This window comes from Tupaia chinensis, unplaced genomic scaffold (assembly GCF_000334495.1).
Source record: "Tupaia chinensis unplaced genomic scaffold, TupChi_1.0 Scaffold000513_1, whole genome shotgun sequence".
Taxonomy (NCBI): Eukaryota; Metazoa; Chordata; class Mammalia; order Scandentia; family Tupaiidae; genus Tupaia; species Tupaia belangeri.
The window spans coordinates 2761705-2779069 of record NW_006160026.1 but is presented as its reverse complement, the minus strand read 5'-3'; the positions used below and the strand labels follow the sequence as shown (position 1 = coordinate 2779069).

Sequence of the window (17365 nt, the reverse complement as noted above, 5' to 3'; positions counted from 1 at the left end):
GTTAACCGCTTATTGATTTTTTTTTGATGCCTTGCTTGGGTATGGAAATCAAGCAAATTGTTATTGATTCTGGAGCGTTTTTCCTTGTTCGTCAGTGCCAAAAGACAGGGCATTCAGGGTGGACAGAGGATGGCTTTGCTTGGCCAGTTTGTCACTTGCATTCATCGACAACAGGATATTCTCAGATCTTCCATGTCTCAGATAATTGATCATACATGTACTTCTGTTCATGGAGAGTCGTGTGCTGAGGCTGGTATTTCTTACTGGCATTTTATGTTGTGCTCCCCCTCTTGTGAAAGTACAGTGTGCTGTTAACTTGCCTGCAGGGCACAAAAGTAGAAAATTCGATAAGCTAAAAGAAAATACTCATCAGCCACATTTCTTTTTATCCTTTTTCTCATTGCATGTATGGAGTCAACCTTACACCCTCATTACAGAGCACCCACACACCTGCTCACTCTGCAGGCTGCATTCCCTCCTGCGTCCACATTGCAGGAGTTCTGGAGTGAAGACCTAGCTGTGAAGACCTAGATGTTTGGGGGCTCTGCTGCCTGCACAGTGAGGAGTCGGGGACAGCTGTCATGGAGCTGGCATGTGCTCTCCACTCTTTCGAGGAGTAACTGAACTTCTCTAATAAATCCCGTCATTTCTCAGAACTTGTTTTCATATCATTGAAAGAGATCATTTCTATTCTATTTATGAAATAGTGATTATGAAACGAGATGAAGATACTCTTGTGACCCATTAATGTACTGTGCATACCCTCAGGGAAGTTCACAGTGTCCAACAAATACTGTACTTGCCCTGCAGCTGAAACCAGAGAGGCCAGCCCCGTTCGATCTGCCCTACCTCCGTGTATCGTAGCCCTGAAACTCCTTGTACTGTGCACCCAGAGAGGGTGAAAAGCTCCAGCCAACGTTTGCTCTGTGACTCTGAACATTCCAGAGTCATAGATCCCTTTATAATATCATGATAGCCTCCTTTTAATCAAAACAATAAATAAAATTTGCAAAACAGAGTTTTTCAATCACTGTCAGGGCTTTTTTGGAACCCCTGAAATTGAAGTCAGAACCACGGATTTATATAAATAGCACATTAATACATAATGTGTGTGTATAATGTACATGTTTATACATAAACAGATACATAAACATTGCATGGAAATGCTTCGAATGTTTTTACTGACAGGATGGATGATCAGGAAGTATTACAGGGACATGGGGGGTGCAGGAGCGATCTGGCCCAGCACCTGTAGTGGGACATGAGTCTCATCCACGGCTCACAAAGAAGCAGATGTAGGAAAGCAAGCAGAGTTAATAATATTACGAGAGAAAAGGAAGAGAAGCGCTCCCAATCAGAGAGCAGGTCCCTAGTGGGTTGCCAATGAGGAACTGGAGTGAGGGGTTTTTGCTGCGTCAGAGGGGCTTTGCTCGTGCTTGCTCCCAGGAGGCGCATGTGTTTTTTCCTTGCGGTGGGGTCACATGCTGGATGGGTCCGGTTATTTTTTCTAATTTTGGAGTGGGTACAAGGGTCAAGAGACTCTGCCTAAAGGCTTTGGACCATAGAAGAAGACCATTACCTTCTTCCTGGAATGTGGTGAGACCTGGAAAAGTCTTTATCTTAGGTTGGTCATTAAAGTGCTGCAAACAGTCTCAGTGAGCAGGCAGTTCAGCTGAGCTATTGTGTCTTCATCCCAGAACTTAGCTGTTTTATGATTTCATCTTGGGCCTGTGCACTAGCCATATTCTTAGGATTTCTTCTCCTACCTCACATGGGTTTTTATAAGACTTTTACAGTGAAGTAGTAGGTAATGGTCACAAGAATTCTTTTTTTTTTTTTTTGAGAGAAAGAGAGAGAGAGAGATTTTTGCTATAGGGTGTGTATGCTCACCAGAAAGAGACAGAGACAGAAAGCGAGCAATTACGTCCCCCCTCCCACCGATGGCCACACCATAATCCCTTCTCCATTCGCCTCTCAGGATTGGGCACACACGCACATGCATCTGGTGTGAGTTTTAAGCCATTGGTCCAGGACTTGAATCATGGTCGACTACATGGGCGTCCAGCAACGTAATCATTACGCCATCTGCTGGCCCCAAGAATTCTCATTTTCATATCATTTAGGCTCACGGTATGAGTGGCCTTTGACTCTAACTGTGGCCCTTGCCACCAGTTATTCTCTTGATAGTATTTTCCATGTATTTTGGTCCTATCAGCTTATCTCATAGTTTTCATTGGGTCCAGATACTTTAGATTTCAAAGTTAGGAGTTGTCTGGTCTTGTGTCCCAGACTTCGTTTCACCTAATGGCACAAAATGCTACTTTGGCTAGAGGGACAAAGGGTAGGAAGAAATGTGGCTTCCATTAAGTTAAAGTAAGTTGACTGATTTCACAGTCCTTTCCCGCTCGGTATTCCATCATGGCTCCCCTCTGTACCTTATTCCTAGCTGCCTACCCAGAGTCGGCCTCAGTAGTTTGAAGAGAACTGCTCTAAAAGGTATTCGCTCAGGCCAGGTGGTATCCCAGACTGCCTTATGTACCAGAACAAGCTCTCAGGTTTTATTTTAAATATTATTTACAGAACTAACAAACCAAGAAGCTAAAGCTCACAGGGACTAAGGGACATACCCAAAGCCACAAATCTAACAGCCTAACTAGTCTCTGTGTCTCATGTTGGTACTTGATGACGGTTTATGAATTCATAGTAAAATGTGAGGATGAATTTTTTAGCAGCACCTGTTTATAAGAAGGCTTGTCTCTGTTTGTATCATACTGCAGAGGCCAAGGTGCGGGAGGATTTGGTTGTCTCCCTGCTAGCTTTTCTTAGGGACCAGATCTCACCACACTGCGATTAGCAGCAGAGCCACCAGCAAACTTGAGTGTGATGTGTATCTCTTCTGGCGGTTAGGAAGCCTGAGTGATGAAGCTAGAGACATTTCTGCTTTTTGCTGTAGGGAGTGATGTTCTGGTGCTGTTTAAATGCTGAGTAATAGCCCTGTGGAACTCTGCAGGCGTCTTTTCTTGGGGCTCTGTTAGTTAATGGATTTGTCAGTGCTGCAGAAATGGGAGGCTCATGCTGAGTTTCCAGATAAAACCCCAGGGGCTAGGGCAGATTCTTGCTGAGGCTTGGCTAGAACTTTGAAAGAACAAACCCAAATTCAAAATGACCTTGAGAAATTAGAGGAATGAATCATCCAAAGTGGCATGGAGAAAGGCAATTTAAAAAAATATATACACGGGTCTTTCTGCCTCAAAGGACTTGGCCTTCAGTTTAATCTTAACACCAGGCCTGTTCCATGAGCAGTGGTGGGAACAGATGAATAAACTGAGGCTCAGGGAGATGAAATAACTTGCTCATAGTCAAGTTATTGTTGTTTCTAAATTAGTCATCTAAATTGTATCTAAGGAAAGGAAGGTTTAGACTAGATCCAGCCCTCAACCCCGATAATATGGGGTCTGTAAAATTAAATTGTTTTCAGGGTCACAGAATGAGAGGTGCTGGGTTTATGGACTGGTGTGGCAAGAAGCACCTGAGCCCCAGCCTGATGAAAAGAACAGAGGACAGTGCCTTGAAAACCTTAACCTACCTAGGTCTAGTCATACGATGGTAAGATCTGGAGAGACCAGGGGCCCCGTATTAGTTTCTGTGTCTCTCTGCCCATTCATACACACATTGGCTTCTTCATTCCTGGGAACTTTATTAGTGTGTTTAAGGTATGCTGTTATCACTGGCCATGAGTGTCCTTATCCCAAGTCTTCTTGGTTAACTGCTCTTTATTTTTCACACTTCTGTTCCCATCTTCCCTTGTGAAACCTAGCCTGTACTCTCCAAGTGTTGTCCAGATCTGTTTATCAAATATGCAATGGTTGCCTTCTATAGACCAGTTAGAGAGCACTGTGTTTTATACAGAGAGAAGAAAATGAAATTAAGGTTCTTCTTCTTGCCATATAAAGAAATTCATTGCAGATGTATGAACTGTTGGAAAGAATATAAAACTGAACTATTAGAAAGTTTAAGAACATAACTCTAATGTTAGAACTCTTCCTTGTACCCTACAAATAAATATACTGCTTTAGATAACAGTTATTAAAAAAATAAATAAGTACTAGAAGGCTTAGAAACAGAGCAAGGCAAGAAGCTCAGATCTTCTGGGTAAAGATCTACAAATTTAACTACATAAAATTTTAACATGTCTCTATGTCTAAGGGCACCATTAACAAGTTAAAAGAAAATGAGAGAAAATATTTGTAATAGGTATTATAAAAGATTACCGCCTTTTATACAATACCCGTCTCCTTAAAATTGATGTGAGAAAGAGAAGAGAGGCTAGGCTAGGCTAAGTATGTAAACAGGCAGAAAAGGAGAAGTCAGGGACACTAAAATACGAGATACACTGAGGCATACTGCATGGAACCCCAGTCCAGGATAGTGGCTGTGCCTAGGGAGGGACAGAAGAGACTGGACTCAGGGAAATGGGGAAGGAGAGGAAGGGGGTGTCAGGGGAGCCATTCTTTAATTACGTGTAGGTGAGAGAGGGAGACATATATGCTACTGTTTATACACCTATACCCCTATACATATAGATATATAGATACATTGACTGCCTGGTTGTTTGGTGTGGAATTAGCAAAACACACAGAGTGCATGGCCTAGTCCATACTCATTTATTCAGCCTCATCACAGTCTGTCTCACGTTACATTTTCTATTTCAGCTACCTATAATCGTAACGGTCCTCTTGCAGAGCTCTGCCGAGGGTGAAATACAATACTGTAGAGAACATCTGGGTCACAGAAGGTTCTCAGTTGATATCAATGCTCCTCCCGATGGCCTTTCTCTCTTAGTCTTTCACCAGTTTCGTCTTGTTTTTAAGTGATTTTGTTATCACTGATAGGCTGAGAGCTTTTCGTCATACTTTTTAACCTCTGCATGGAATCTTAATTCAGGACAGTGTCCAGAGAGGGAGGGAAGAGGTTGGAACCCAGGTAAAGGAAGAGGAGTCCTGTAATCCCTTCCTCCTGTCCATCCTCCTTCCCTCCCCCCCCATCCCACTTTTTTGAAATTTTCCAGAAGAGAGAAACAGGAAGAGGGAGAAAGCACCCCCTCACTGGGGCATGGTCATACTGCCAAACCTTCTCCATCCTGTTGAGCTGTCATTTGGGCCATGCACATGCACCCAGGGGACTGTCAAGCCACTGGGACCAGATTTGACCACAGCTGGGCCTGTGGGATCTAGCTCCCTTAACCAGTAGGCCGTGGGGCCTGTCCTGTAATACTTTATTTTTGAAGCAGGTGGTAAGTACCTAGGTATCCTGTCGATCTAAAAATCTATATATTTTATTGAAATATCATTTCAAGCTCTCAGAAAGCCTGTATCCTTACGTTTACTTCGGAAGTGCTTCTTTTCTAGCAGTTAAAAAGAACAAGCAGCCAAATTCTTTTCTCACTGGCCTCTAAAACCAGAAAGGGCTGTCAGATGAGACAGATTCTCAGTGGTGGGGTTTGCCCTGAGAGAAGTGTCCAGGGTAGCTCTGGCATGTGAGGGAGGCCCGTTGTCTGCTGGGCTGATGTGGCCTGCCTTTTGTGTTCTGAGCTGCTTCTCTAGTGAACTTGGGCAGTAACCAAAGCTGCATTTTTATCTTTTTTAATATCTCACCCTGAAGTGCTGACAGCCACTGCAGGCATCATGAATTTTTAATGTGGTGGTGATTAGAGGCTGCTGGGCCCTCGTTTTGTCTGACCCGACTGCTGTGACAGTTGTTTCCTTTATTGCCTTCAGATTTCCTGGGTTACCCTCCAGTCCAGGCTCCTGGGCTGCATCATGAGTGCCCATTGCTTCCATGCAGCTATTGAGGATGTGTTTGAGGTGGAAGTTTTAAAAAGACTTTATCTCGATTTTTAACAACCTTGGAGATATCAAGAGGGAATGCTTCTTAAATTCCTGAAAATGGATTTAATGAATCCAAGTTAACAAATGTGTACTGAACCCTAGCTTCGTAAGCCTAGCTCTCCAAAAAGTCTACAGTGTGTGCTAAGTTGGGACACAGAAATGAACCAGAGGTGGTACCTGCCTCTTAGACCAGTGGCAGGGGGAAATGTGTGCATCTGCAAACATGATGTGATGTAGAGAATACTGCAGTAGAGGTCCAGAGAAGTATGGGCAAGGAAGGATTATGTTCAGCTTAAGGGAGACTTTATAAAGAAGTGGCATGTGGATTAAGCCTTTTAAAGATAGGACTTTGATAGTTATTCATTTGGTAATACATTCATTCAATAAATAGTATGCCTCTCCTAAAGACATTCCTACAAATCCATGCTTGTGTGTACACAACATAGGAAGAAGGAGATGGAGAATAGAGTACAGGCTCTGAAATACTTCCATGCAAACCCAACACACATCTCTGCTCACATTGCCTTGGTCAGAGCAAACCATACCCCATGTCTTACTTCAAAGGTGCAGAGATGTCCAGTGCTCCTTGCCAGGATTGAAAACCTGGATGTCCATGATGAGTGAGAACCTCTTCCACAGGAGCTGAACGATCTAGTGCAGAGTTTAACCGGGCCACCTCAAGTCCCATGCTGACAGCATTTTGTAGCCACAGAGTCCATTTGGAAGCTTTGGCAGTGATTAAGGCATGAGATGATGTTGGATAGGTTGACAGCAATGACATGGCAAGACACTGTCAGATTTGGCATATATTTTAAAGACAGAGGCAACAGCATTTGCCAATAACTCATATCTGGGGTATGAGAAAGAAAAATTGTGCTGTAATGGGTTTCGGTATGAGCAACTTTAAGATTTGTATTTGGTGTTAACTGACAGAGACTGGAATAAAGAGGTTTGGGGCAAGGGTTTGATTTTAGACACGTTAAGACTGAACATAGTGGACATTCAAGTAGAGCTACTGAACAGGCAGTTGGATAGTCAGTATTTCAGAGGTAGGGTTGTCTGGGCCAGGGATATCAAGTTGAGAGTTGTCAGCGGATGCAAAGCATTTAAAGTACAAGGTATTTTAAAAACACCAAGTATTTAAATCCACTTAAACACTAAATGAGATCCCAAGACAGTGAACAGAGACGGGGGGTGGGGGTGGGGGGCAGAGGGAGACTTGGGGTCTCTCACTTGAGGTCAGAGAGATAAAAAACTAGCAGAGATAATGGGGAAGAGCAGCCCTGAGGTAGGAGATCACTCCAGACTGTATGAAGTCCTGAAAGCCATGTCAAGGGAAGTGTTTCAAGGAGGTGGATGGTCTTATTTGGGGAGCATTCACTCTTTTCAGAACTTTTATGTACTTGACGTCAGCTTATCAGCCCCATGGTCCTATAAGGTAAATGTTAGCTTCATTTAATAGGTTGCTTAGGTAGGGGACATGTATTCACAAATACAGGATTAATGCCTCTTCCATGCCAGCTAGAGTAGCAGGCATGGAAGTTAAAAAACAGATAAGGTGGGGCCGCTAGATAGTGTGGTGGTTGGGACTCCCACAAGGCATTGGACTCCCACATGGCTGACCACGGTTCATGTCCTGGACCTGGTGGCTTGCTTTCTCGCTTCCTCTTTCTTTCTTTGTCTCTCTCTGAAAAAACTGGAAAATAATAATGATGATAAAGTTAAATAAAATAATTTTTTTAAAATAAAGAAGTAATCAAGCTAATAAATGAGAAAGAAAAGACTATTAAAAAAATAAGAAAAAAAGATAATGTAGCAGCTCACATATGGTGAAACCAGACTTCAAACCCATAGCCACCTGATCCAAGTCTGCATGTTTTACACCAAGAGATAGGATCTGAAAAGGATATTACAAATCCCATTCCTCAGACCTGGGGGTTAGACAGTTAAGATGAAGATTATTTGTGTGAGAGACCAGCAGTTAGCGTAATGGCTATGTCGCCGGACTTCCATGTAGTCGACCACGGTTCGACGCCTGGACCCGGTGTCTTAAACTCATGCCGGGCACATATGTGTGCGTGCCCAAGATCCTAACAGGAGAATGGAGAAGGGATTGCGGCATGGCCATCCCCCCTGGAGGGTGATTTCTTGCTTTCTGTCTCTCTCTCTCTCTTTCTGGTGAGCTCATGTGCCCTATAGCAAAAACCTCTCCAAAAAGGAAAAAAAAAAATAAGAAAAGATTATTTGTGGGAAAAGACACTCGTCAATACATGTTGATTTTTCTTTTAAAGTCCAAAATTGATTTCTCAAGGAAATTTTTCTCCTCATTCTGATAATCATAGTTTTTTAATGATTTGAAAACATGGTAATTTGGCCCTCAACCCTTGAGGAGTCGGTGGATTAACTGAGCTGTAAATGAGGTAGAAGTTTTTAAAGAGAAAGGGGAACCCTCCTCTGATAGAACATTCAGCATACCGCCAGCCACCTTCTGGACACACTCAATGAATAATTGACACTGTTCCTCCATGCTTGCCTTTGACGGTTTTTAGTGATCATTGTTCAAAAATAACTCTTCATTGTGACAAATAATAGCTTAGACTCCTCTTTCTTCTTCTTTTTTAGATCATGTACAAAATGAAGAAAACTATGCACAAGTTCTTGATAAGTTTGGGAGTAATTTTTTAAGTCGAGACAACCCTGATCTTGGCACCGCTTTTGTCAAGTTTTCTACTCTTACAAAGGAACTGTCCACCCTGCTGAAAAATCTGGTAAGCCATTTCACATGTGATTAGAATGAACAACAGCCCGGCCAAAGTATAAGATCTTATAAAAAGAACAATTCAGTAATCCTGCGCCTAACCCTTAGACCTGGGGTTGAAAAATTAAAGTAAAAAGCCTTTTAGTCCTAGGTGTGGAGGTCATGTTTACAGAAAATTTTATCGTGAAAGTTCTAGAATTTGCCTTTGGCCCAACTGGTGGCTCAGTGAATTTACTGAAGTTGATGAAGCTGAGTGCAACTTCTTAACCAGAATTCTCTTCTTCATTCTAACATCAATTTCTTTCTTTTTTTTTTTTTTTTTAAGTCTTTGCTGTAGAGCATGTGCAATTGCAATTGCTAGAGAGAGGGACATAGAGTGGGAACGTGAGAAATTACCCTCCAGGGGCTGCATTGCCTTTACCATTCTCCTCTTGGGATTTTGGGCACTCACACACATGCCTCCCACCTGACGTTTCAAGCTGCCAGGTCCAGGACTCAGACTGAGGAGTTGGCTATATGGGATCCAACCGCCTTAGTCTCTGTGGCCCCTCCATTTTTTTTAAAGATCCTTTGACAAATTTCACTTTCTAATTGGTTAGAGGAGTGATGGTGATGTCTGTGTCAAACGTACGTTGGAAATTCATATTTCAGGTATTAAATCTCACCAGTATGGAGATACTCGTGCATGTTGGTTCCCGATTTACAGATAATAAACCTCTCCTAACTCTCCACATCCTTCTTATTCCCCACTAAGAAAAAGTGAGATTTAGGGAACCTTGGCTTCAGATGCAGATGACGAGAAGAATCTTTGATCGTCAGGACACTGGAGAGGTTGACCCCCAGTGTCAGAGCTGGGGTGGGAGGTGGAGACTCAGTTTGCCTGGACATAGTGTGTGAACATCGCCATGTTGGGCAGTCCCACCTCCCTGGCCTCTGTCTGCTCATCTAGAAAGCTGCTGTGCACTGCTACCTGGACTCACCGTGTGGGTTTCATTTTTATTTTCGTGAAAGTATTTCTTCTAAGAATTATTCCAGCCATTCTGTGTAATTCATTTCCAAGTGAGTTGTTTTTTTTTTAATTAGAGAAGGGTGTGTGCTTATGCCAGAGAGAGAGGGTAGGGTGGGGGGAGAAAGTAGCCCGTCCGTGGGAGCTGGTCATCCCACAGTCCCCTTTTTCTCCGTTTTCCATCCCATCAGGATCCTGGGCACACACACGCAGGCACACTCTTGCACCTGGCATGCTTTTCAAGCCACTGGGGCCGGAGTTGAATCATTACCATGTGGGCTGCTCCCCATGCTCAGTACTTAGCCATTGCACTGTGGGGCCGGCCCTCCAAGCAAGTTAATCAGGTCTCTGTTGCTTTTTCTTCTCCTACATACCCAGAGGTAGTATAAAGAACGTGAAAGGTGCCAAAGGAATTATTTTTAATTTCCAGAGGGTGTGCACTTTCATCAGAGAGGTACAGAGAGACCAGAGGAAGGAGGCACTCGCAGTGGGGCAGTCACACCACAATCCCCTCTCGCTGTCCTGTCAGGATTCGGCATGTGCTCACAAGCACATGCACCCCGCCTGCTTTGGAAGCTGCTGGGGCTGCGACTCAAACCGCAGAGTCAGCCCTTGGGCTCCAACTCCCTTAAGCACTAGGCCACAGGCCAGCCCCAGAGGAAATCTGTTTATGTCACTGTTCCCTGAGAGTTCGTCCTGCACTGGAGAAGTCCTGCTCTTCATCTCTCATCTCTCAGTGTTATTCCTTTGCCTCCTTCAAGGAGCCAGGACTCTAGATGTCTTACCCTGGATCAGTTTCTCAGGTGTCAGAAAGGCTCCTGTGGCCTTAGCTGGCAAACTTGTCATGAATCCACTTAATATGAATGGTTAGTTTACAGGCGAAAGCAACCTATCTGAAAAGTGCAGAAGCCCGTAAGTAGTACCTTGGTTAAGGCACTAGATTCCCAGATGGTGACCATGGTTCAGGTCAAGGACCCAGCAGCTTAAAACTCATGCCGGGCACGTGTGTGTGTGTGTGCCTAAGACCCGAGAGGAGAATGGAGGAGAAGGAATTGCAGTGTGGCCATTCCCCCTGGGGGATGATTTCTTTCTTTCTATCTCTGTCTCTTCAGCAAGCACACACACCCTATAACAAAAATCTCTCAAATAAAAAAAAAGAAAAATGCAAACTACCTTTCCACGTTCTGTTAACTTGAATATGTGACCGATCAAAAAATTTTTTTTTCTGTCACACTAGATGAATGTGTATATGTGGGGACCAGCAGTTGGCATCATGGCAATGTTGCTGGACTCCCATGTAGTCAACTGCGGTTCGAGTCCCAGACCCGGTGGCTTAAACTCACGCTAGGTGCATGTGCGTGCGTGCCCAAGATCCTAAGAGGAGAATGGAGGAGAAGAGATTGCGGTGTGACCATCCCCCCGGGTAGTGATTTCTCACTTTCTGTATCCCTGTCTTTCTGGCGAGCTCACATGCCCTATAGCAAAAGTCTCTCCAAAAAAAAGAAATGTGTATTTGTGTCTTTTTTCTTGACAGTTTAAGTCGAATCGGTGATTTATATCATTGAATTAATCTTAACACAATACATCAGCTATTCTGAAAGAAAGTGTTGAACATAGAATTATTTCTTATTTTTCAAAAACTTGAGAGATCATTTTGGAACTTATACCCAGTGCCCTTACACTTCAGGTTTAACAGACCCATGCTATGGCTATAAATCTTAGATTGCATAAATCTCTCATATTCGGAAGAAGGCCCTCATGTCTGCTTTCCTTAGGAGTGCTTCCTGCCTTTTGCTGTGGTGTTGCTGAAAGCGTGGTGTGGTGGGGAGAGGGGAAGTGAAAGAAGTCCGACACTTCACTTTGTACAACTGGTGAAGGCGATGGTCCGGGAGGAGGTTCCGTGTCCCTGGCGTGGATATCTCGCTCACCCTGGTCTCCAGGAGACCACGGTATTTGGCTCATGTCAAGAGTCATTGCCTCTGAGGTTCCCGCACCAGTGCTCGGCACGCTGTCCGCTGTGCTCTGGTAGGCCACACGCTCGAGTCGGGGCCACGCAGGCAGACGTGCGGTCTGCGTTTGCTCACTGGGTACCTCGCTTGTCTCCAAGCGCAACCAGCAAAAACGGGCAGTCCTCAGACAGTTTCAACGAACCTGACGGTGCGGTGGCTGCTTCTCATGGATGATTTCACTTCACTGCTTTACAACAGGCCTGTGGTTATCATGCTTTTAGTCTAGATGAGGAAACTGAGGCACACTGAGATTACAAGCTCATTCGTTCGCGCTGCTCTGAAGCAGACCGAGCCCAAGCGCTCTTAGATGCCCTGGACTTGCTCGCTCTGCGTGCCTCTGTCACCTTACGCCCAGCCTGTGTGATGGCCTAACAGGAAGTGCAGCTCTAGCCGTGTCACTGCACTACCCCAAGCTGTGGGCCTTGTCCAGATCTTCTCCTTGGTAAGGGGTAGTCGCCTAAGAAATACCCGGCAGAAATAACGGGAAGACCTCGGTCATTTAATTAAAGTAAAACACACGTTTTTCCCTCTGCAGACGGCAGCACTTCTGATGAGGGAGCAGGTAGAAGAGTCAGTTTGTAGTAGCTCAGTCGTGAAGCGAGCCTTATTCTGATGGAATAAAAAGGCAGTGCCAGGAGTTTATATGGCCTGACCACAGCCAGCAGCTCGCTGCTCCCCGTTTTCTGCTTTGCTGAAGCAGGAGAGGGGCAGGCAAACTACACAGACTGAGAGAACCGTGCTGGGAGCAGAGGGCTCAGGCCAGGCACCCAGGGTGAGTGGTTCTCGATGTGCTCGTAGCCCTGCCGTCCCCAGCTGAAGAGTACCCCCACCCTGGTTGGAGCCCTGGAGCACCCTCCGAGAACCCACATTTCTCAGAGGATTCCCAGAAATCCTCTTCTCTGAGACTAGTAAGGCCAGGAACATTACAGTGAAATATACAATGTAAGGTAAGAAAAAGTACTTCGTTTTTGTTTTTGTTTTAGTTTTTGCTATAGGGCATGTGCATTCACCAAAGAGAGACAGGTGGGGGATAGGCACTAGTGAGAAATCACCCTCAGGGGGATGGCCATGCCACAGTTACTTCTCCTGTCAGGGTTTTGGGCACAAACCTGGCACGATTTCTAAGATGCCAAGTCTGGGACTTGAATCACGGAGTCTTCCATGTGAGATCTGACTGCCTTAACCTCTATACCACCTGCTGGCCCCTTTTTGGTTTTCAAAGTCTGTCTCTTTATGAAAGAGAGAAGGAAGGAGAGGTATATTACCGACAAGAGCTCACCGTGCAGAGTTCCCCAAGAGCTCTCCCAAGCCTCCCATCTGGCCAGTTACAGGCACGCCTGTGCGTGTGGCACCCTGTGGCCTGTGCCACCACAGCTGGACCAGCTATTTTTAAAGACTTTCTGAATTGTGTTCTCAGTTCAACCTGCAAGTGTCAAATGGCTGTCACTGAGGGCTGTGCTAGGTACTGGAAAATGTCCTTTTCTGGACCAGCCAATAGATGGTGGTTAAGACAGCTGGATCCTATATGGCCAGCGAGGTGTTTCAAGTCAGGGACCCAGCAGCCTGAAAAACATGCTGGACACACGTGTGTGCATGTGTGCATGCACCCGAAATCCCGGAGGGAAGGAGAGATGACAGAGCGGGAATGGTGGTGTGATCATGCTCTAAGGGGAGTGCTTCCTCCACTCCCATCAACACGTGAACTCTGGCAAATTAAAAACAGACACACAAAAAAGAAAAATGTCATTTTCTAATTAAGACATCATCAAGAGAGGCTATGTCAGTAGTCTATACTAAAACGTTACTTATTGTTACAGAGCGAAAGGACGGCGTAGGGTAGATTATTGGAAGCCAGAGCTCATGCTAGTTTTCAGCTTTTGACTAGATGAGGAAAAACTTTTATTGTTAGTCTTAAGAAATTGGTATTGCAAGCTCATTATATTTAGGAGACCCTAGAGGTGTGGTCCTGAGGAATGCGGTGTACTAAGTGATTGACTGTTTTAGACACCACCTCAATGTTTATCTTTTCTTTTTCTGAAATTTCAGTGATTATAGAAGGTGTGATGATGAAGTCCGATGAAATCTCCCAAGAGCCACCTACAAAGCTGTTGCCTTTGACATCATGTAGGGCTGAGGCTAGTTTTAATTTATCAGATGTTTGAGGACTGTGACGAGTAACTGGAGCTGGTTACTCTGAGGTCATACCAGAGTTGATGCACCAAGTCAGTTTTAAAGCCTTTTGTTTTTCTTACTTCATCTCCCCACCAAATTATCGGAAATGGTTCCTGTAACAAGTTGTTCCCCCTCTGGGGTTCCAGAGGCTGAAGTGTAGGTGGTTGGAGGAATATAGGTCTTGGTCTTAAACCTGGAATCCTAGCTCCCAACTGACTGACTTTTAAGCTTAGGCAAGTCACTTAACTTCTCTGTTTTTACGTTTTTGCCATAGGGTGTGTGTACTGCTAAAGAGTGAGAGGAAAAGTGAGAAGTCATCCCCCAGGGGGATGGCCACACCTCAGTCCCTTCTCAACTCCACTCTCCTCTTAGAATTTCCGGCATGCACACAGACTCGCCTGGCAGGTGTTTCAAGCACCAGGTCTGGAACAGCAAAAGCAGCCATGTGGGATCCAGCTCCTTCACCACGTGCCACCAGCTGGCCCCTGTCACTTGTTCTCTAATACTGGTTTCTGGACTTGTAAAGAGAAATACCAGTAGTGTCTGTTTCTTGGCAGTGCAGGATTTCATTGAGATCAGAGAAGTAAATCACTAAACACAGAACCTGGCACATGGAATTTTGCTTAACAAATAGCAAGTTTGATTGTTATTGTAAAGGCAGGTACCAGCGGTCGTATCCCACTTGACACGTCCGTGCACCACACTTCCAGAAATGAGAGTCCTGAGACGTGGCGGAGTCAGGGCCTGAGCTCAAGTTCTCCAACCATAGGTCACATGCTATCTCAGTGACATCACCTGTGAATTACTAAAGAGTGACGTGGCCTTGATGGCCTGCAGGGGGTGGTAAAGGCCCACCTGACTTGGTGACCAAGGACACTACTTGGTGTCATCCAGCTTCTGTGTGTGTTTAGCTTGCAGGGTGCTTTCTTCTGTCTTTGTCTTTATGAGTGAGTTATAGAGTTACACTGTGTCAAAAGGTGCTGAAGGATTGGTAGTTCTAAAAATTTGGGGTGTTAGGTGGGCCCCCAATTTCTCCTTCCTTCCTTCCTTCCTTCCTTCCTTTCTTTTTTTCTAGAGAGAGTTTACACTCACCAGATAGAAAGGGAAAGGAGAAAATGACTCTCATGGGGGATGGTCACACTGCAGTCCCTTCTCCTTTACTCTCTCTTTTGGGGATTTTAGGCAGGCACACACACACACACACACACACACACACACACACACACTATGTTTTTTCAAGCCATTGGGTCTGGGACTCCAACCTCACAGTAGGCCAGTAGGATCCAGCTGCCTTAACCACCAAACTACTGGCTATCCAGACAAGTAGTAATTTCTTAATAGTTACATGAATACAAAGCTATATAAATTAGCTTTAGTTGTGGAAGCTGTGAAGCTCACAATGACAGACACAAGTTTTCCAAGAGTTTAACTTTCTCTGAAAGATCCAGTTTTATCATGAGCAAGAAATATTGTTAGTTGTTTACCTCCAAGTGACAAGTTTACCTCCTTCACTTTAGAAAAAAATAATGGGCAAATGCCTAAGCACAGCTTGCCAGTCATTCATTCACACACACACACACAAAATTGGTGTTCTTTTTTTTTGGAGAGGTTTTTGCTATAGGGCACGTGCGCTTGCCAGAGAGACAGAGACAGAGAGACAGAAAGTGAGAAATCACCCCCCACGGGGGATGGCCACGCCGCAGTCCCTTCTCCTCCATTCTCCTCTCAGGATCTTGGGCACACACGCACATGTGCCTGGCGTGAGTTTTAAGCCACCGGGTCCGGGACGTGAACCACGGTCGACTACATGGGAGTCCAGCAACATAGCCATTACGCTTACTGCTGGTCCCAAAAAATGGGTGTGTTCTACACACATCACACACACAAACACTCACAAACGAGCTCAGCTTGCAACACAAAAACTGCATAAGGCCCAGTTATGGTGGTGCTGGCGATAGGGCGCACAGTGCTGGAACCACATGGGAGATGCAGGTTAGGGTCCCAGGTCAGCCCGAGCACACGAGGCATGCCCTTGAGTGTCTGTGATCCTGGAGAGAAGATTGCTGTGTGGCAGAACCCTGTGAAAGTAACTGTCTGTCTCCTTCTCCTCCTTCCTCCCCACCTCCATGAAAGAAAGAAAATAAACTTTAAAAAATTGCATGGGACTGGCAGATGGTGTAATAGGTCATGTATTCGCACAGGGCCGACTGTAGTTTAAGTCCTGGACACAGAGGCTAGAAACTCACACTGGGTGTGTGTGCGTGCGTGCCCAAAGTTCCTGAGGATATGGAGAAGGAATTTTGGCCTGGCCATCCGCCCGGGGGTTGATTTCTCACTTTCGTCTCTCTGGCAAGCATACTTGCCCTATAGCAAAAATCTCTCTTAAAAAAAAAAAAAAAAATTGCGTAAGTGCCTTTTCTTAAGACAACCATTATATTTTGTAATACTTTAGAAGTACTTTATGCCTGTTTTCTATTTGATCAAACAGAATTTAAAAAGTATATTCAAGGGTTGAGGTCATCATTTTTACTGTTTCATCATGAGCATTCTTAAAGTAGCCTCTATTTCTTTTTTCTAAACTTTATTTCATGAGAAGGAGAAAGAGACCAACCCCTGACAGCATCTTCCCAGCCTTCCAGCCAGCATCACAGGCACAGCCAACGTATTCAGGTCAACTCGAGGTCCAGACCCTGGGCCCTCCCTCCTCTGTGGCTCCAGTACCCTGCAGTGATGGCCTACCACCTGTTCCACCATGCAGGGCTGGAGTGTGACCATGAAGAATGTATCAGCTTTGGTTTGCAGCCGTGCCTTGATTCTCACTTAACAGCACCAGCAGTTCTACCCACCTGCTTCTGCACTGTCATCATAAATGTCAACACAGTAGAAAAGTCAGATAGCCCCTTTGTATTATTATGTAAATAGTTTGATGTCAGAGACCTCTAGGGGACTGTGGACCATGCTTTGAGGACCACTGGCATCAGAAATCAGGTTTCATGATGATTCCAGCCCACTCCTCCACAAGTGGGTTAATGTTGCCCAACACAGGCATAAACTTCTTCCCTATGCTGTTGGTTATGGGGACATCAGACCTTACCATTCGTGTGAAAGCTTTAGGACCTGCACACCTTAATTCACACCCAGTGGCTCGCTTCATATTCACAAGCTGCGTGAATGTTAATACTGCTGTGCTATGAATAGCCACTACAGGGATTTGGGTAATTTTTCTTGCTTTAAAAATAACGTATGCCTAGTGGGGAAAACTTAGAAGAATACAAAGAAAAAAATGCAATGTCTCTTTTAATAGTCCCCCTAACCAGAGATAACACATGGTTAACATTTGTGGTTTATCTTTCTAATCCTCTTTTCTGTACTTTCTTTTTCAGAAGAGATTAAATCATATGTCCCAACTTCATTTTCTAGATTTCATGTAGTACTGTCCTTAGAACATATTCACTTGCCCAAGATGGGACAAGGTATAGATTGAGAAGCTCATGAGCACGTGACATGCCCAGGCTCCCCCCCCCCCCCACCA

General features: G+C 44.8%; 1 protein-coding gene across 1 annotated transcript in view; it reads left to right on the top strand.

The window, feature by feature from the left end:
* ASAP1 (ArfGAP with SH3 domain, ankyrin repeat and PH domain 1) overlaps positions 1-17365 on the top strand; it is a 359138-nt gene that overhangs the window by 190785 nt on the left and 150988 nt on the right. The window contains exon 4 of the mRNA XM_027775016.1: positions 8511-8656. Coding sequence (XP_027630817.1) covers positions 8511-8656 — 146 coding nt within the window. The remainder of the gene's footprint in view (positions 1-8510; positions 8657-17365) is intronic.